This window comes from Dermacentor silvarum, chromosome 8 (genome assembly GCF_013339745.2).
Source record: "Dermacentor silvarum isolate Dsil-2018 chromosome 8, BIME_Dsil_1.4, whole genome shotgun sequence".
Taxonomy (NCBI): domain Eukaryota; kingdom Metazoa; phylum Arthropoda; class Arachnida; order Ixodida; family Ixodidae; genus Dermacentor; species Dermacentor silvarum.
The window spans coordinates 59038603-59060017 of NC_051161.1; the positions used below are offsets into that span (position 1 = coordinate 59038603).

At 45.2% G+C, this 21415-nt stretch overlaps 1 protein-coding gene across 1 annotated transcript; it reads left to right on the plus strand.

The window, feature by feature from the left end:
• Positions 1 to 8842: 8842 nt before the first annotated feature.
• On the plus strand, positions 8843 to 21361 carry LOC119462148 (uncharacterized). The gene is made up of 4 exons (XM_037723492.2): positions 8843 to 8950; positions 14338 to 14445; positions 18223 to 18490; positions 19151 to 21361. Exons 1-4 carry the CDS (start codon positions 8945 to 8947, stop codon positions 19930 to 19932), a joined length of 1164 nt encoding a protein of 387 aa, XP_037579420.1. The 5' UTR covers positions 8843 to 8944; the 3' UTR covers positions 19933 to 21361.
• The last annotated feature ends 54 nt before the right edge of the window (positions 21362 to 21415 follow it).

Genomic DNA, 21415 nt, shown 5'->3' on the forward strand with positions numbered 1-21415 from the left:
TTTAGTGCCTCTTTAACAGTTCCTAGCAAGCCATGATTGCATTAGGTGTAATGGTTAGGTTGAATACAGCGGAGATGTTATCGACACGTGGACTCTACTTACCGATAGAGGTGAAGGTCGTCGGCGGTTGTCACCTCACCGGTTTGGTATGTGCCAGCAATATTGTGCTTGTTACAGCAACCGCGTTCAGTGGCTCACCTTGTTATGCACTCTAGAGCCTTAGAGGTAACCACTTTCCCTTCGAGATTGGCATTCGCGATTTGGTCGAAATCTCGTTACGCACCTGCCACCGGTGCAATCCCACCAGAAAATTATAACTCGAGACTAACGCGAACGTCGCTATAGACGAGAGAAAAAAATGAAAAGGAAAACGGTCCGCACCTTCCATACCGATCTAAGGAGGTCAAAGGCGCCAACCGATCGGCAACGTGCTTCGTACGGCCCGAGAAAATGAAACTGCTACACAGAAAAACGATCACACAAAGATCGCGGCGCATTTGAGTAACACCTCTTGTCAAAAGCTTCAGCATTCAAGGAATTCGAAGCGGCCGGAGTGCGCGAGGATTGCGGGTAAGTCAAGGTCTCGGCAATCTTTTCGTCATTCGTCTTGATCTGCCGTCTCGCGCCTCATACAATTGCTGCGCACACTGAGCCTTTGTAGACAAAGGTTGTTGTTCGCGTTACGTCACTACTGGCTTGCTCTTCACCCATTGTAATCGCAAGCTCTACATGCGTACGCAAGGCCTGGCAATGAAGCTATATGTTCCGCGATACAATCGTCAAAGTCATCTCTCTTTCTGACACTTTAACGTTGATGCAAATGCCCTGCTCCTCCGCCAACGTCTAAACAATACTCTCCGCTGCGCACAGTCAACGCTGACAACTTCGCTCGCTATCTTTTCCTCTCTCGCGTACTTCAATAAATCATGTAACTTCGGCTTCAGGTACCTGCAAAAGATAATCCTAACATAAAATCAGCAAAAAAAAGGAAAGAAACAAGAAAGAAAAAACAGCTACACAGACACCTTAGTCTCCATTTCTTTCACGAATATTTCGCGCATGTAAATATAGTCGCCCCATATACGTCAGTTAGGCAGCAGGATTCTGCTAAGTCATTTAGAACAGAGATAGAGAAACAGAGGTCATAAGGGAAAGGCAGGGAGGTTAGATCAAGTACAAAACATGCTGCGAACCTTTCCATATACAACGCCAAGGAGGTTTTACATATAGGATGTCTATATGGTGTATATGGCGGGATGCTGTAAACCGAGGCAATCAAATTAAAACAAACCGAAATCATTGTGACAGTGGCAAAGCCACAGTCCCCCAGTGACGCACAGCGCAAAGACAAACAAATACATGCTGCCCCAGCATTGTGTGACTTTATAATTGTTGGTTACCTTATGCAGCCGTCTTGAAAGACGACTGCATAAGCCGTGAATCGTGAATGTGCTCATTATCTGATTTCACGCATGTTTATAGGAACTAGCGCTAAACTTTCCTTGGTGTGCTTTATTTATAGCTGTGTATAAGGTTCTTCTTTGTTGTGTTTTTCATGCCCTGGCTGTACAGATAATGACTCTTCTGGTAACGCACGTGGTGACTAGAATTTCGCACGTAACCAATAAAGAAGGCTTTCACTAAGCTTATTGTATGGCAGGCTATGCCTCATTTAAGTGATGTTCTATTCCTTCGGTATCTTTTATTTTTCATTTGTTCTTTCTTTTCTTCTTTTGTTTTATTTTCTCCTACATTCCTTAGTAGCAGGTTTCTTTTTGATGATTTGAATGGCTTGCCCTTCGGTGGTTTATCTTTCCGGGATCTCATCATATAATAAACAACAGCAACGACACGCTGCATAAGCGTGTATCTTAAGTGTTCACCATCTATAGAGAACGTCTTAAATTCAAGAGCATCAACGTCGGCGCCGAAATCTGCATAAAACGTTACTCGCTGCATAACATCACAACGGAGTAATAATTGCATTACGTTTCACACACGCTATTCAGAGAAGGAATCGCATGTTTTAATTTTCACTAAGCAAAGGGGTATAGGATCTTTCGAGAATCAAACCTTTAGCATTATGCTCAGCAGCAAAACCCGGAAGCCGATTATTTTAGTAAGTGACATCTAATGTAGTACATTTCGTTATTTCGTAACCATGTCGTCTACACCCGAGAAGGCGTATGTAAACCAACTCAATGATTTTATAAAGGAGCAAAAAAACAAAAAGGGGGTCGGACTGGGGCATGGGGGGGGGGGGGGGGGGGGGGGAAGGGATGGCCGGTTCGCTGACCCATTAGACGCCATATAAACTTGACCGCCCGTCTTTTGGAGGAGGTGCAGACGCATTAGCATAGCACGAATGAAATGTCTGCAGTCCTGCATGCGTAGGACAACAAGAATGTTTCCCCTAGTTTTTACATTACAATTTTCATTCCTTTCCGAAGTCATTCTTCTCATCTAGCTGCGAACGATTTAGAAATCGATACTTCAACTCTTCACAACGATGACGCGGGTAGTATGGCATTCGGATTTCGCAATCCGCCCTCCCTCGCTTTTCTTCATGCTCGGCAGGCAGCGGTGCGTAGCACTGGCTCCAGAAACGCGTTCAGCCTCCGTCATTCGGTCGGTGCATACAATCGAGGCTACCGCGACAGCCTTTGTTCTCCAGTGAAATCATTTCTCCCTTTACTGCCACAGACTCCTCTTTGTTTTACATCTGCTGAAAGGCCTCGCCGCTTCTTCTACGTACTTTTATTCCCTACTGCGTGTTTAAGAACATTGCTGTTATACGTTGCTTATAGAGCACATTTGCGTGCGTCCGTTCTATTGAGCGCCAGCTGCTGATTCCAGTGCATTACCAAGTTGTAGGTGTTTTACTGAATAACTCTCCGACTTCGATTATTAATTTTCTATTAGGAATGTCTAAATTATAGGTGTTAATTACTTAGGATGAATATGATTTATAGGGTGCAAATTCTTGAATCAAATAGTTGCGTCAGCAACACATCAGCAGTTTGCGCATTCTTGCAATTACGACCACGCTCACAGACTTGTATACCTTACGTGAAACGACGATCAGTATACATCTAGTTATGTGTGGTTAGGTTTGTGACTTAATCCATGTCGATAAAACATGTTCATTTAGTATAATGCACAAGGCTAGCAAGCCAAAGGGTTCTACGAGGGAACGTGCTGACCATTCCTGCGGTTTTAGCTTATCGTAACCTCCCGTGACTGCATTGACGCCAAGACGCACATAATACAGCTGATGATGATAGGCACCAATGCCGAGTTTTCTTTACACTAGGGCACGCAATGCACATTCCCAGAATATGTCATGGGCACATAGTTGATTTTCTTACGTTACAATGGAGATCAGCACACAGGGCAACTGAATCATAAAGACACCTTTGCTTCAAACTTTTAAGTTAAAATAGGCAACCGCTATTACGCTGAAATATCGGTTAACGCGGGCGAACAAATGGAGCACGTGGACAGTGTCGACACACTATAAGACGCTCACAAATGTGCCTCATTACTTTTCTTGTACAAACGACCACGATTCATTCGCGCACTCCCGCTTTCTCCGGGCGTAAAAGCCCCAAACCCGACTGAATACATTGTTCGTGGTCAAGACGGCACAGGGCTGACACGGCGTCGTGAATAATTCACGCAGCGGTGGTTTCCTAGAGCTAAGAAACGACAATCGGGCGCCAATCTCAATGGCTCTTTCGGCGTCTCCTCCGCAATGCGAAGCGACAGTAATCCGTTGTCGCATCGGTGATGCGCGGAATAATCCTATCCACTGATTCCGCTTTTATCTCCGCCTCGCGCGGGAACACGCATAACTCATGAACGAATGAGCCGGTACTTACGACGCTTTCCCGAAAATTCCAATCCACCGCACTCGGGGAATACACAACCAGGTTCTTCCGCAAAGCACACACGGATCGAAGATCGTGCTTTCGTTATCCTGAGACTCAAGGACGTTGCTTTTCAACAAGAAAATCCTGGCTCACGAGAGTCTTGAAAGATACCTTGCGACATGAAAAAAGGGGCCCATTACGAGCTGTTTGTTATGCAATATTGCGCGCAAGTTCAGCAGAGCCCTCCGTTCTGCGCGCTGAACTGCGTGAGATTTCGCATCAGTGAAGAGTGTGTCGATTTTATCGAAAACTGTCGGGCGAACAGTAGGAACTTTTCTTTTTGGCAGAAGCCTGGAGAACGGAAGCGTTCTTTTTTTCGAGAGAAGCTGTAATCACAACGAACAATCGTTTGCTTCTCCATGCTCGCCCTCTTGGAAACATGCGGCCGGTCGATGAAGACGTCATTCGAGTTTCTTATTTTTTTTAATGTCCTCGGTACTATGTACTGTCTGATTAAAGGAGTACAGTTGTGCAAGATACAGCTGTTGTACGCTGTAACCTTGCCCTACACTTATCGTAAAAAAGACAAAGAAAAAAAGTCTGCATGCGTCTTACACATTACATTTACCCCTTCCCCTGCATATTCTTTTCTTTGTCTGCCAGAAACTATAGGCACCATATTGCAAATATCCCACCAAAACTAGAAGCGACTGAATCTGTCATCGCCAAATAGACAATTCGACGTTTAAGCCCTTCAGCAGAGCTATAGTCCGTAGATTATTATAGGGTACTGAGGCACTATAACGTAAAGTTGTTCCAAAGTGTTTCTATTCCAATTTCGGGCTGCCCCTACTTCGCTTATCTGTCACACCACGTCACGAAAACCACAAAAAATTTCCATATCATATGAAGTGTGCACACCGATTATGCATAATTAGACCGAACAAAAAAACAAAAGTTGACAGTCACTTCAGCCTACGCTAAAGAGGATGCGCGCTGATGAGACATTCATTGAATTACTTGACATTCTCATTCAACTGCGTTGTTACTTCCTATTGTTTTCTCCCACCAAAGGTCGTGGGTTACTTCGCCTTAAGTAACACCAAATGTCGTGGGTTTGACTCCCACCAATGTTAAGGTTGAAGACTGGGCGTGTTGGTATAGCATATCTCTAGAGGTTGGAATGTGCAACATTTTAGACGAGAGACAGAGATGAGGAACACACACAACAGAGCGCTCTGTCATGTGTGTTCCACATCTGTGTCTCTCGTCTAAAATGTTGCGCATTCCAACCTTTAGAGATATCCCACCAAAGGTTGTGGGTTCGAGTGCCTTAATTAACTATATCTTAATTAAGGTAGATTTAATTAAGGCACTCGAACCAATAAACGTTGTTGGTGGCACCATGTGGGATGGTGACACCTTAATTAACTTCGCCTTAACTAACACCAAATGTCGTGCGTTCGACTTCCACCAAAAGCCGTGGGTTCGAGTGCCTTAATTAACTATATCTTAATTAAGGTAAAGTTATTTCGCCAACACATGATGGCACCATGTGGCATGGTGGCATCCTAATTAGCTTCGCCTTAAGTAATACCAAAGGTCGTGGGTTTGACCATCGATGGCGGCACCATCAATTTTGGTGCCATCCTTTTGGTGCCATTGCATATTCCGGGCAGTCAAATTTTCAACCCACTAGCCTTCTAAGCATTTCACGTTAATTATTTTTTATTCCGACGCCTTTTTTTTATTAGCCCTCTTCTATAGGTCAAAAGTTTTCGGGAGGCACCCATTTCGCCTGTGGGGCGAAGTGGGCGCTTCGAAGCAGGGCAGGTAACATCCTGGTACACAGAAATTTCAGGGCGGGCCCGGGGAATTTCACCGGTGCGTCCCCTCCCCTCTTTTATCTGGCTACGCCCCTGCTTGTAGAACTGAAATAATAATAGTGTCTAGGTATGTATGTGTTCACAACATACTTATAGGCATGCCAATTCTCTTTTTTTTTCTGTGAAATCGGCAAAGCTGTTTGTACGCAAAAACAGTTCTTGACTGGCAACAGCCTAGCAAGAACGCCGACGACATAGTTAATCACGAAAGCTCTATGTGAATACAAGTGATAAGCGGACACGAAATCCGGTTTCCCTAACGCTGCACTTCTTTGATGAAACAGACCATGGCGTTGCCGGCTCCAAAGGCCGCACGAGAAAACGAGCGTTCTCTCTCTTCGCTCGCGAGTTTTGATTCTCGGGAAAGCGGCTACATAATTTATGTGCGCTCTTTAACGGTTGTGACTTGTTCGTAACGTGGTATTTTCATACCTTGTAACGATATAGCGGGCACGCGTACGCATTTAAGTCAGCTATTCATGATGTCGTATACACTCTAGGCACGTAGGACTCCTGCTTCTTAACGCGATAAAAAAAAAACGTAGGTGAGTTAACCCCGTAATAACCAAGGATCGTTGAAGATCAGAAGAACATGTCTTGACAAGGGCTCTCAAAGGTGTGCAAGATTTCCGAGTCAATGCAAGATATTGTTCGAAGGAGCTTGCTATATTCGTACCGCAAGTGATATATTGGACATTTTTGCTTAACGAATCGCCTTTATTATTCCAAGGCTCCGTGCATTTGGCGCCGGGCTTATGCGGATAGGGTTCACCGACGAAAGCATTGGTTGCCATGTTCAACGGCAATACCCCTCCCCCCCCCCCCCCTTTTTGTCATACATTATTGTTCCTTCCTGTCTCTCTTTTAAATAATTTCGTTCACCTCCACCTTGCAACAACAAAAATGGGTCATAAACCTTGAAACAGGATCACTGCATCACGCAAGCAGTTGCCGCTTCTATACCATGCTGGTGGCAGAATAACTCCATCTCTTGTGAAGCTAGAAATAACGTAACGCGTATATTAGTGTGCAACCAAGCCCACAAGATGGTACTTATTGCCTAAGTAATTAACGTCCTGAATTGGGTTGTTGGAATTCAGGCGTCAATTCAGTAGAAGTTATGTTCTGGAAAGTTGCGTTGGGAAGAATATTCGGAAAGCACGGATGCTCCTTTTCTGTTGGTTTCGCGCTGCCATAAAAAATAGTCACCATTTCGTCCGACAGGTGAAACATCGTTTGCGATAGCAAATTAGTAGATAGCTATACGAAGTATGGCTAGCAGTTTTATAGGCCGTATGAACTTGTAAACTTTCGCTTACTAACTAAATTAATAAGCACGGTGTCACACGCGCACAAGCAAGCATGAACACATCTCATTCGATGACCGCGCACATTCGCTGTCAAAATGCTGGAGTGAGGAAGCGCGGCGGCAGCAGCGAGCGTATTGCCCTTTGTGTTGCCTCTCGCTTCAACGCGAACTATGCGGCGAGAACACAGTGCACTCGACGCACTCTGTCCCCATCGCAGATCACTCTAAAGATAGGCCCCGAGTGGCCGCGCCATAAGCAGCCGCCGCCGGAGTAGAATGCCCATCCCCCCCCCCCTTGCCCGAGCCTTGCACGTAAGGGAAGAAGACGGCGCGCAACTCCCCGCTTTCCTCCCTTGCGCGCGCGAGATTGAGACAACATTGTCAGCTCACCCTCGCACGCTTTTACTCGCACACACAGCATAAGGCGCGTGGCGACTATGTAATCGCCCTTGGTCTGTACACGGAACATCACGGCGACACCGACGGCGACGGTGGAAATGCGCCTGGAGTGTCCACATAATTGCTATCGCAATAATAAGGTAAGGAATAAACAGAAATTAAGCTAATAACAACATTTTTCTGCTGCGGTAAGAGCTTGTCTTATGCCACCAATTTGTGAGGTATGGTTGCATACATGTGAGCAAATTCCTTATTCACCAATAGAAGCCATGTACTGTGCTTGCATGTCCACGAGAGGTTGTACACTTAACGAAAAGAAGAACAAATGCGTGGGTTGCGAAAAAAAACGAAAGAAACGAGAAGAGAAGGTGGAGAGGGAGAGAGAGAAATGAATGTAATTAAATTAATGGGGCCTTGCACTTAACCTCGGCGTTCACCGGGCCCAGCCGATGCACCGCAGCATCCTTGATTCAGCGCGACCATCGATCTTGCTCACAACCTTGGCACAACCGACTTTCTCCTTCTCTACACTCGAGTTTCAAGGTTTAGAACGATCAATACATCATCCGTAACATTGAGCTCTTCGCTTTGTCTTTGTAGTTGATGACTAAAGATTCATGCGAGTGCAAGATAGCGTGCGCAGATTGACATGCCCGACCAGAGGGGTGTGACAAACCATCCACCCCCGTATACTTATCGATCGGCCACACCACCGTAAGCATGCACGCTTTCAAAGGGATTGCACGAAGGGTACGGACGAGGAGGATAACGAGCCACGGAAACATTGAGCAAGCGCCGAAGACTCGGCGCGTCCCTTCGAAAGTCAAGGAGACCAGCTCGTGCAGATCTGGTCGCCTCCGCCTTTTAAGCTCGGACACGCATCGGCCGTGGCGATACGTACTACTCTTTTGGCCAGTCGTCAAAGGGCGTTGGACGCACGCTCACGCGCCGGCACCATCACCGCGAGGGGCACACTCAGCGCTAAGCAATAGCTTAAAGAAAACGAAATACATGAATAAGTGGAGAGTACGGTAGGTAAAAGCCAGTGCGCGAAAAAACAACGGGACACGTTCAAGCAAATGGTCGGAAGAGGCGAGTGAAGTGAGTAGGCTCAGAAGGGGATAGGCTATAATAACAGAAAAGACAGCAAATGCGCGGTATTTGTTATTCCATAACTTAAAAGCGTCGTCGCGGCTGTCAAGACGGGTATAGCGTTCACCCTCAAGACGAACCGCGGCGAAGAGGGAGAAAGGAAGACGATGTCTTTTCCCTGGTTGGGCGAGGTCCGACGGCAGGCAACGGAGTGAGGAAAAAAAAATGGAGGGGCGGGTCGTCGTATATAAGCGGGACACGAATGCTTCTGGCGCTTCTCGGGAGTTGTCTCGAACGTGAAAGTTGTTTGTTTACGATATTTTCACGTGTCGAGGACGTGTCATCCAACGGGTGCGGCGGCCAGCGCTACCTGATATCGGCTCACAATGAAAGTAAGTTACTTGGTGTCCCCCATGGGAATTAGCTCAAAAGCGCGTGCACTTTCCTGTAGTCTCATCGATGGCACTTATAGAGTGTATCTGCACACGTATTGCGAATTGATACCTATTAACGGTCAGTTGTTGTTGTTGTTGTTCCTGCGTGACATAATATCACCGTAGCGATCGGAATTAGCGCCACGCCTTGATTTTTCTGATGGAGGTCTCCTGGATGCAATCCATGACTGCGGTGTAAAATTTACGTCGACTGAAAACGTCGCTTTATATAGACGTTTCTGTCGTCATATCAGCTACGACTTGTTCAAGCAATCGGTGCTCATAGAGCGTGGCTTCAAAAATGACGACGGATAGATGGCTGAATATCCCTGTCATTACAAAACTAGCATTAAAGCTGTTGTTGTGAATAGTAGACACAAGACTCAGGAACTGCATCTCTTAGTTACTGTCTTGAACGTCGTAGAGCCTCAAGGTGAAAAAATTTAAAAGAAAAATCGTCAGTGACACCAAAATGAGACGTAGCTAGCCATACGAAAGTGAGAATGAACTACAGCAGCGACGAGGTGACTACAGTTACATTAGTGACCACAAGCATGACGGTGACCGAGGACAGCATGACGATGATGACAGTAAGGCACTGACTGCAGAGCAATGATGACGGCATGACGTCGACGAACTGTATCAAGACGACCATACGACGGCGCACAAAGCGCGTTCCGTGGATAATATCCTACGGCGCAAGACAGTTTCATTTTCTGGCTGCTTCTTTCAGCAAGGAAATATAATCGTGGTGCACTTAATAATGATACTTGTGACAGGCATCGCAGTACTTCGCTGAAGTACTTTTTGAAGAGTTCATGATTGGAAGTGCTCCTTCAAGAATAACTGAATACCTTGCTGAGAACTGAATAAGGTGGGAGAAAGCGTTGTCTATAAGCCACTTAGCAATTTTGCTGCCATTGTCTTGAAAAGCCTAATCAAAATTAAGTGAATGGTTATTTTGAATATACTCTTTCCCTTTATCGACGGGAAGTTTATTCAACGAAAACACGCCAATGCGACAGGCACTTATGCACTAAGTGCAATTAACTTCCTTCCACTTATAATGCGCTAGTTCACTTTTCAATCGTCAAATTTCATTTTTGTCATATATTGTACCAGACATTCTCTATACACAGGTCTCCCACCACTTTATGCTCCATGTTCCCGCAAAAAAATAATTTTAAAATATTTATTAAATTGACTGAATTGCGGTACCACTGGTACACAGATTTCTTAATAATCGTACTCTTATAAGTGGGTGCACATGGAAAGTTCAAGTTCAAGTTTATTCTTCTTCTAGTACAGACTAGAAACGTCCTCCGGGGCTAAAAGCTGCTGTCAGCAGCTTGACTGGACCCAGGAGGCATTGTACATGGCAGAGCGATAACAGTAACATTTTTTGGTAGAAAACTAAAGCAGAAATTTACCAAACATAAACATAAACTAAACAAATTCTAAAAACATAAAACTAAACAAAGCCTCAATGTGCCGTGCAAATTACGAACGGGCGCTTAATTTCAGCGTTTACATTTAGTTCGGTTCAAAAATAAAACACCCAGCACATTTCCCTTTTACCTTTTTACAATGCACCCCACTCAATAAGCTATACATGATTGGTGTACATGGCGGCCATGATTAACATGATCAGAGCAAATAGCAGGAATGAAAATGTCTACAAAATTACATTTTGTCGCACGTTGAAATGTCGTGTCCGAGTGGTCAAAATAAATGCGGAGTCATACATTATGACGTCTTTCGGTGCCCATCAAGTTGTACTTTTAAAACAAATACAGGGTCAACCAATCAAATAATATGCAAAGCATTTGTGCTCTTGTGAAAAACAGTTGTGATGTCGCACGGATATATATACAGAACATAGAAAGTATGGATTACAGAATATAAACAAGAATCACAATGGTAATTTATTTTAGCAGAAGCTTATCGAAAGATAAAGTCCTATGATCACCGCCAGAGGCAAAATTTCGAACTCAGCGTAACAGTGATCTAAATTAAAGATTGCCTTTTATGTACATGTGTGTAATCATTACTGCGGTAGTCATTACAAGGTGCTGCATGTTTTCTCCGTGTCTCTGCCTATCCCCTATTGATATCTTGACGTTTTCTACGTGTGGCGTTCGAGAACGTTTTCGGTATCAGACTTTTGCACTCAAGTTCAAATCTTTACTTCCTTGATATATGTAGGCCAATGAGCGCCTACTAATTAATCGACATTATTCAGTATCGAATGCTGCATATTATTGAGTAACAGTGAAAAATAGCGTCTATTGGAATACAGGAAACCCTACGCCGCTACTCCTTACTATCCCGAAATAATGAGCTTCAACTCTTGAATGAGCAACGCTATACTGCTATTGTTTCCGTAAACGATGTGTTCTGAGTATTCTACGCGTATGCAGTATCACTAGCAGCACCGGCGCACGTATCACATAAAGTCAACGAGCAATGAAGCCACGGAAAGTACAGGGGCAATTAGCTGGGGTTGAAATTGAAATGTAGGAAATAATCAAGAAAACAGAAATTAGAGAGGTTTAGCCTGTCCGGTAATCGGGTAAACGCGAGCGGACCGGGCGTTGGGGCGTTTTGCCGGAACCGTAAACGTGAGCGGCCTGTAAGGTGCTACCACCTGTGGCGCAGAAATCAAACGGACAAAAAAAAACAGCTAATATTGCAGTAACCAAGTGTATTCTACTTCGCTGCTGGTGTAAATGTTCGACAGTGGCGTAATTGTGTTGCCACCAAACATTTACACCAGCAGAGAAGTAGAATACACATGGTTACTGCAATATTAGCTGTTTTTTGTCTGTTTGATTTCTGCGCCACCAGGTGGCAGCACCATACAGGCCGCTCACGTTTACGGTTCCGGCAAAACGCCCCAACGCCCGGTCCGCCCGCGTTTACCCGATTACTGGCCAAGCTAAACTTCTCTATTAAAGTGGACGAAAAGATAACTTGCTTTTGGGGACCAAACCAACAACCATCACGGGGTGCTCGGTCCCCACAAGTTATCTTTTCGTCCACTTTAATTTCTCTTTTCTTCATTATTTTCTACATATTAATTTCAACCACCTCTAATTAAGTCTATGTTTTCCTTAGCTTTATTTCTTGTTGGCTCTATGTGGTCGTAATTAAACCAACACCATCGCGGGGTGCTCGGTCCACTTTAATTTCTCTTTTCTTCATTATTTTCTACATATTAATTTCAACCACCTCTAATTAAGTCTATGTTTTCCTTAGCTTCATTTCTTGTTGGCTCTATGTGGTCGTAATTAACAAAAATCAAGCCCCTCCATTTCCCTTCTTATCGGCGTACATATAGGCAGACGAAGTGCTCCAGTAAAACGCCGTAGCGTAAACTTCATGCTGCCACAGTGTCGACCGCTGTCTGTGTAGTAAACGTGAGAGCAATATTTTGATCGGGGTAGAACGCGAGAATTATCGCGCGCTGAGATTTCGATGCACCTTCTAGAACCATAGGTGGTCAATATTAATTCGAAGCCCCTTACTGCGCCCCTCGAACAAAGTAATAAATGAGACTTTAGTGCTTCAAATTCTGTCAGTTAGAATTGACTCTTGTCTACAAGCAATTAATGTTGCAGTTATGGATGCCGATGTCTCGGAAACCAAGAAAGAATTAAAAATACGCGTGATAGCATGATAAAGACATGTGTTACAATATATAAATATGTAGAATTGGAAGGAAATATACATAAGCGGAAACGCACATCATGCAAGTGACATATACCCTACATTCTAATTTTTGACCTGCAACGAATGACTCTCAATAGTATAGTCTAACTAATTTCGCACACATGTGGAATTAAAAAAAAAGGCACAGAATGCTCACTGTAGTCGGCAGGTGATGAACATTTTTCAGACAAGGCCTTCTTTGCTGATTTCAGACAGGTTTGGCGTAGCTGGGATCTGGCTATTTTGTAACCCCTTCCACACACACACACAAAAAAAAAGCGGTTGGTTAGGTAACTCTCAGATGTCTTACGAACATGAAAATGACATCAAACGATACTTCTACATGCCGAGAACACATCACAATAGTGAGAAACTAAGGATATAGTCAAAAAGGAGTATAATTAGCCGTTAACAGTCGTAGCGTGTGTGATATTTTACTACTAGTGCCATCTGCTGAGCATGCGCTAACGTACATGCACGCGAGGCATGTCCCGGATGTTCCCGCACTCCCCACGCTCTCACTGCGTGCGTCGATATTTCGTGCTTTTAGGACAATCTATTCTTGGCTGACTTCGTACGAGTTTCACGTATCTGAGATCTGGCTATCTGTAATCACTTCCAGAAAAAAAAAAAAAAAAAAACGGGAAAATCAACCAAGTGTCGACTTTACAGAGGACAAGGTCGAGGTAATGCGCGTGAAATACGATATGAATAAGATATGAAATGAATGAATAACTAACGAGAAAAAGAGATAGAAATAGACAGAATATAGCGAGGTAATAAACATTTAATCATCAAATCATTTAAATCACAATATAGGTCGATGCTGTCTTCTTTAATGCTGTCTGTCTTATGAGCGTCGACACTTGGTTGACTTTTTCTTTTTTCGTCTGGGACTAATTCACAGTATACGGATAAACAGACATGGTTTTGCAGCATACGACACGCAAGCGTTTTTGCAACCTTTACGAGTTATTACATGTTTCTAGCACATCCAGCGGCATGGTTTTTCCAACACATTGTCATGATTTTTCTGACTACAATTCCATAAAAAACAACTGAATTCAAATGAACGAATCCGAAGGCACTATATACTCTCTCAGACAAAGACAATAATAATGCGTGCGTAAGATTGCACGTTACGCTCTCATACCTGCCGTTCTCTCTGGAATATGCTATAGCCTTTAAACCAATAGAATCCAACGCAAGGATGTAGAACACAAACAATATGGTGGAAGCGTGCAAAACCGGAAGAGGTTACGTGATATCAGTAGTGTCCGTGACTGTTAGCATTGTTCATCACCATTCCTTGGTCCAACAAAGATGTAGCCTTCATTATACGTCGTGGTGGTTAATCACACGTACACATCAAGTTTCAGCAAGTACAAAAGTATTCGATGATACCGGCAACAGTATCAGCAACAATAACGAGCCAATAAGGATCAGTGGTGTCAAACCTGTGCCGAGGAACGATATTCTGTTAGGTTTGCCACCCCTCACCATGTTGCACTCATCGTATTGAATCGCTAAACTTCGAGTCCCTCAACGCGTTGATAAGCATACATCGTTTTGAATGCGCGATGTTCTGATTCTCTAAACGCACGTCATATGTTCTACTCCTTATCTACCCACAGGAGCAGCTCGCGATACTGTCCCTGCTTATCGGATCAACCTGTGCCGGCCTGGCGCGGGTGGCACCACCGGCCGAAATTGGCACCAGCACGCAGTTCCGGAACGAGGACGTAAGCTGTTTAGCATTTTTTCTTTCTTTTTTTCGGTCCGTCTTTCTTTCTCTGTTGTTCCTTTCACTCCCTCGTTGCTGGCGCATATACAAAGTGGTTTTCTTCTTTTCATCGGCATTCAACCGCGGTAGCCGACGCTGCAACTGACGCCAAGCGCTCATCCCGCATTTCCGCAACGCTCGCTCGCTAGTCACGATGCTCTCGCCCTCTCTTTCTCACTCGGGGAATGCCTCGCCTTAACGCAGTCAAAGTGTTGAGACACGTCGACTTGAGGACGAAACCACTTGACTCGCGAAAACGCCGCTTTGTAGGTCGCGAGCAATGGCGAGCGCACGTAGGAAAGAACACGGATCGAAAAAAAAGGAAAAAAAAAAAGAACACCAGCATAGAGAACGAGTGCAACACATTGAAGGGTTGCTCTCGCTCGCCAGCCTTGATGATAGCGCTTATGCATGCGTACTTTTGTTGGCAACGAAAAGCGGAAGGCCCAGTGAGGAATGCGAGAGCAATATACTGGGCGCGCGTAGTACATCCATCTCTTCTATATAGCCTTGTCGGATGCCTTTATGCCCCGGGACGTTTCACGCCAGGATGCGTCCAAGTCCTCGCTTACGGGTTGTGTAACGTACCGGTCGCCACGCTTGAGGGAAAGGTGAGAAAGAAGATACACGTAGTTTGCGTATGGTTACGAGGTGGAAGCGAGAAAAACGAGGTGACGTTGCCGTGCCTTAGATTGCCGCCGCCCTTTTAGGGCACGGATGAAAGTGAATCTGCCGAGCTGTGAAGCGTGCCGCCGCGAGCGGATTCTCGAGTTTAGACAGGAAGTATATTTCGGGAAGGTAACGCTAAGTAGAGAATACGCAATGCGTGTGCGACAAGGAAACGCCGCGAGCTTGGTCGACGAGTATTGTGCAATGTGAAATGTTTCACCTCGTACGTATACTGGTGCTCGAAGCTTTTAAATTACGTGTGTTGCGAAACGTACGACCACGACCGGGCGCAACCGTAGCTTGCGAGACACTTTCATTGCACGCTTAGCAACATACGCATGCTATAACCATATCAAAGGTTTCGGAAAGGAAACCGAAGCTGGAACATTTAATGCAAAGCTATGGCTCCGTCTACGAAAAAAGTGAAGAGCGTGCCCAAGTGCATTAGAATAAGTGGCAGTACATCTTCTCACACGTTTCAGCAGTGGTTGCCAAACTTAAACCACCTGCTAGCTGGATTACGTTAGAATCCGCCATTAGCGAACTGCTGCCCTTGACTGCAAGTGTTTCTTACGAGAAGTGGCTGCAACTTTATACTTAATTTAATGAGGAGGGCGTGCCCGAGGTTTGGCATTGAAGTACGGGGGGCTTGTGTGCGTTTTCTATTTAAGTGCTTTGAAGCAAAGATTTCAGGGAACTTCGCACAATTTTGTATTTGAACCTTGTCCACACTCGGGATATCACCGTATATGATGAGGAAGATAAGACAAGCACTGGTACGTGCGCGTCTAAGAGTGACTTCAATATTGAGCTCCGGCATTTATCACACTCTTGCGATCTGGAAAACCTGCCCTAAAGAGTTCCGGAAGAGTACGTCCCCATGCTCTTGTCTATTGTTATTTACTTACTTTTTTAATCGCACATTCGACTCGTCGTTTCAGGGGCCATCGGTAACGTTCCGTAGGTTGTACAAGTCAGCTGGTAGGCATTACTGCCAGGGAGCCTCCAATGGCAATTACAAAGCTTGATTTCCAGCAAAAAAAAAAAAAAAAAAGACACTGGGACCCGGCCTTAGACTCACTGGGGTTGATTGGATCCAGCTAAACCCACTGGCCCCAATTAGTCTCTCAATCGGAATCGTTGTGCAATTGCCCCCCTCCAAAAAAAAAAAAAAAAAACACTAGATGGGTCATAATACTGGGTCGTACGACAGAGATATACTCGAAATTCAATTCCAGAAGCTTGCGCACGCATGAACACACTATGGTCCTTCACTTCAATGACATTATCCACCCCTCATCATTTCAGTGTGAGGACTCTTTCAGGTGTTATATCAATATCATCATCATCCTATTTTTTATGTCCATCGCCGGACGAAGGCCTCTCCCAGCGATCTCCAATTACTCTTGTCTCGCCCTAGCGGATTCCGAGTGGTGCCTGCAAATTTTGTAATTTCATCACACCACCTAATTCTCTGTCGTCCTCGACTGCGCTTACCTTACGTCGGCACCCATTCGGTAAATTTAATAGACCACCTATTATGTGATCTATGCTATACATGAACTGCTCAGCTAAATTTCTTCTTATTAATGTCAATTAGAATGTCGTGTACCCCGTTTGCTCTCTAAGCCACAGCGCTGTTTTTCCTCTTAACGTTACACCTAACATATTTCGTTGCATTTCTCGTTGCGCGGTCCTTAACTTCTTCTCAAGCTTCTTTCTTAACGACCAAGTTACTGCGCCTGAAATGTTAGTATCGGTAGAATGGAATGATTGTACAATTTTCTTTTCAAGTGTGTAGCGGTAAGTTACCGGTCATGATTTGGTAATGCCTGTCGTATACGCTCCAACCCATTCTCATTCTTCTGCAAATTTACTCCTTGTGATCAGGGTCCCCTGTGAGTAATTAACCTAGCTAAACGTACTCTTGCACAGATTTTATAGGCTGACTGCCAATCATGAATACTTGTTCTCTTGTCAGGCTATGGAAAATTACCTTTGTCTTCTGCTTATTAATCTTCAACCCTACTCTTACACTTTCTGTAATATGTGTGTAATATGTGGGGTGATCACTTTTCAGTTTCCCGGAATTTTTTTTTAAATCGCCCGTGGCAGATAGCATAGTTCTAGTACCTTGAACTGTATTATTCAGAGAGGCGGACATCACTTGTCTGAGAAATCGAAACACATTCAACGAATGAAGAAATCCCTAATTAATTTTCATAATTAATTACTTTATGGCACATATTGCAGTTTATGTATTGTAGCCAGTGAGCTTGCAAGGCGTATCCACTTGGAATTAATTTCCAGAGCACTTCATTCTTTTAATGACATTTGTTGCACTTAAGAGAGAAAGTTACATTTTAGTGACTGCTGGAAGCGGCATTTCGATTAAGGGCCTTATTTCTTTAAATGAAATTTTGAAGAATTGGTAAGTTTGATAAAAATAGAAGCACGAAGTTTACAAATTCAGTAGCTCTGATCCTAGAACAGATATCGCAGTTCTGTAAACTACATACACTCAGCATTCAAAGCGGACAAATTTCATATGGCAATTTATATCTTACGTGAATTTGTTACATCGTTTACAAGGATTTTGCAAACGTTCTACTCACAAATTATTAATCTATTTGAGAGTCAGGTATAATATATCAATTTTGTCCGCTTTAGGTGTACTATTAGGTGCAATATACAGAATTGTGATATCGTTTTTCATTGCTGAGCTAGAGAGTTGTAAATCTGATGTTTGTCGTTTTCTGAAAATTTGCGATGTTTGTCAATTTTTATTAAAAAATTGATGGCTCTAAATAACAAACGGTCGCTACATGTTAACTTTTTCTTTTAAGTGCAACAAACCTCATCAAATTTGGTGCAGCGGTTGCCGAACAAAACGATTTCTCATTTTCCCGTGTATTTAGAAAGAAGGCCCCGTGCTAAAGCTTCCTCTTAATAGAACTTTAAAGCTCCCTTATACTCGTATGGCGTTGGCAGCAGCGCCTCAGCGCTCTAGAACGACCACTCGAGTATTCCATAATGTGTATGTCTCATTGCATCCCGCATCGTCCAGGGCTGGGGCAACTACAACTTCGGCTACGACGAAGACCACACGTCCGGCGGCTCGTTCCGGCGCGAGACCGGCACTGCGCTGGGCGCCAAGACGGGCTCGTATGGCCTGCGCGACGCTGACGGTCGCGTGCGCGTCGTCAGCTACGTGGCCGACGAGCTGGGCTTCCGAGCGTCGATCTCCACCAACGAGCCCGGAACCGCACCATCGACGCCTGCCGACGTCACTATAGGCGCTATGGAACAAGGGCCAGTGGCACCAGCAGTACCAGGTAAGCAACAGAGATGTATACATAGCATTATGTTTTCAAAAGGCACTAGAGTCACAGGATATAAGCTTGTAACGGGCCTTAAGAATGACAGCATAAGACAAGTGGCTTCGGTGACAAGAAGAATAGCCTTATTAATTTTCACCCCCTATCCGAAGTTTCTCATCGGTATCTAAATCGTGTAGATATTATTATAATCAGCAATCAAGGGCTTTCAGCGGAGTGCACTCATGCTATCGGTTACAGCAATCAGTGCCACCTTTATGCCAAATGCGAGTTCCTACCACTAGAGCACTGCACGGGCCGATTTTTTCAGCCCGGGCCCGGCCTGGGCCTGGAAATAATCTACGTTACCCGCCCGGCTCGGCCCGCCACCCCTTTACCTTGGCCCAAGCCCGGCCCGAGCCCGGCCCGAGCTCGACTCGAAACCGGCCCGAACCCGGCCCGAGACCGAAAAATAATGTTTTTCATAGTTGAGACGCCCGAGAATAACTCGCTGCACGTTACATGCACACCACCAGAAAGCCCGAGCCCGGCCCGGGCCCGGGTCAAAAAGCACACGCCGTGCCCGAGCCCGGCCCGAGCAAATAGAAATACGGCCAGCATTTTCATTTCTTCACAGTGATTCGGAGGTCACATGCATTCGTATCCGTCTATTCGCAGTAGCTTCACCGGCTCCAGCTGGCTACGGTGCTCCGGCACGCGTCGCTTTCAATGCGGCACCCGCTGCTCGCCCGGCCTACTCTTCGCCGGCGCCAATCGCTCCACTCTCCTACGGTGCGCCGTCACCCTTCGCCTTCAAGTCGGCACCCGTGGGTCCACCGTCGTACGCTGCCCCCTCACCATTCGCGGCCAAAGCCGGGCCCGTTGGGCCGGCGTCCTATGGTGGCCTGGCACCAGCACCCTTCAGGTCATCCCCTGCTGGACCAGCCTCCTACGGGAATCTGGCACCAGCACCATTCGGGGCATCACCTGCTGGACCAGCATCCTACGGTAATCTGGCGCCAGCACCCTTCGGGGCATCGCCTGCTAGACCAGCGCCCTACGGTAACCTGGCACCAGCACCCTTCGGGGCATCGCCTGTAGCGCCCGCGGCCCACGGGCCTCCGGCTCCCGCTACTTACAAGGCGGCACCGTTTGCTCCCACTGGTTATGGACCATCCGCGCCTGCAGCGTCACCTTTTGGCGCTCCCGTGAGGCCCTTATCCGGTGCTGGTGCAGTTGCGACGCCGGTTGGCCACCACTATGTCTACAGACAGGACAACTTTGTGACCATCCCCGATGCTGGGAGGCCGTACGCAGCGCAGCCATCGCCGCACGCCTATCCCGGGGCGTACTCCTCTCCGCACGCGGGACCTGCGGCTCACGTGACCACGTCGCACGCCTACGGCCACAAGATTGCGCACCCGCTAGGCGGAGGTTACCACAGTTACATGACCTGGTGAAATAAATTACGCGGTTGATCGTCCAACGGCGAAACGTCGATTGCGGGTTGTGTAGGACCAGGGAGGGTACCTCGGCGAATCGTCGATTACAAGCGAACAAGAAGACCTTGCGGGTTTTACAGGGCTAGGGAGGCTACCTCGAAAGCGATAAAGTCATTAGTGTGCTAGAAACTGTGTCAGAAGCATTGTAAGTCTCGCGGCATGTGACTGTTAATGCCTTTTTTTTTTAGATTGTTATTTCGAGAGCTTAGTGGAGCGAAGTGACGGCGCCCCCATCCCCAAGTTTTAGCGGTCAAATACTCAGCGATACCGATTGCTTTACTTGGAGAAATGCGGAGGAAGTAAAGCTACGAGGCATCATAAAAGACTTTTCATGCGCTAGAGACATAAGTGTATAAGAAACTCCTGATGTGAAATTCTGCATGTGCATTTGTTGCTTTCCCGTTTTCTTTGTTTCTTTTTATCTCCACCACCCGCCCCCCCCCCCTTTTTTTTTTAAGTGGCTCGCGCAGAACAAAATAAATAAATAAATAAACAGATATTTCAACATTACGCACAAAAAAAGCCGACAGACAATGCACTTCTACCCATCCCACCGGAAACGGAAATTAATGGGGCGAAAGCCTGTATAACGAATACGGAAGAAGATAGCGCCGCCAATTTGGTGTTGCAAGTTCATTAACAGCTCAGTAACAGCGCAATTTCACCTAACTTACAACACATAATAAAGTCTGCTTCCTTTTTTTTTTCTTGCAGTGTTTATCTCTCTCTCTCTCTCTCTCTGTTTAATAAAATTACGACAGCTTTACAAGCCTACTTGTGAGTGTGGAATTGGTGGTAGCATAGAACCATATAGTCAATTGTGAGTCCAAGCATTTCGCAAAGATGTCTCAGTTTAGTTAGAAAAGTTCAGTCATGAAACAGAATCGCAGAGAAGGGACAAACCATCGACTTGCATCGTCCACTGCCAATTCCGAAAAACGGAATGTACTGGGGGACGCGAAGTGAATTACAATAAAACACCATAAACAAAAAAGCGTATTTGTTTCATTGAAAAAAAAAACTTTATTTTTTCGGCGAACTTGGCGCACTATATATGATCACACGGAGTACTTTCATTATTGCATTTTGATATGTTGTTTCAACCTCAATTTGTCTTTTATACCACAATGGGGGATTAAACCAGACTCGGGTGGATGAATCTATCGGATGCAGAAATTAAATTTAACTTGCAAATGTGCGAAAACGTATAAATTTAATAATACACGATACATGAAAGTGAATACGTGTAGCCTGAATTGAAATCCACTTATTGGTTCCAACAGTGTGACATGTTCGAAAGTGTTTTTTTTTTTCTCTTTATTTGAACTATATGCTGGTGAATTTTGAAGAACTTTGCTTGCTCACCGCCTAACTTAAGGCCACTCTAAATGCGTCTTTGTCTTCCTCTCTTGTGAAGAAATATTAACGTTTTTTCTGTCTA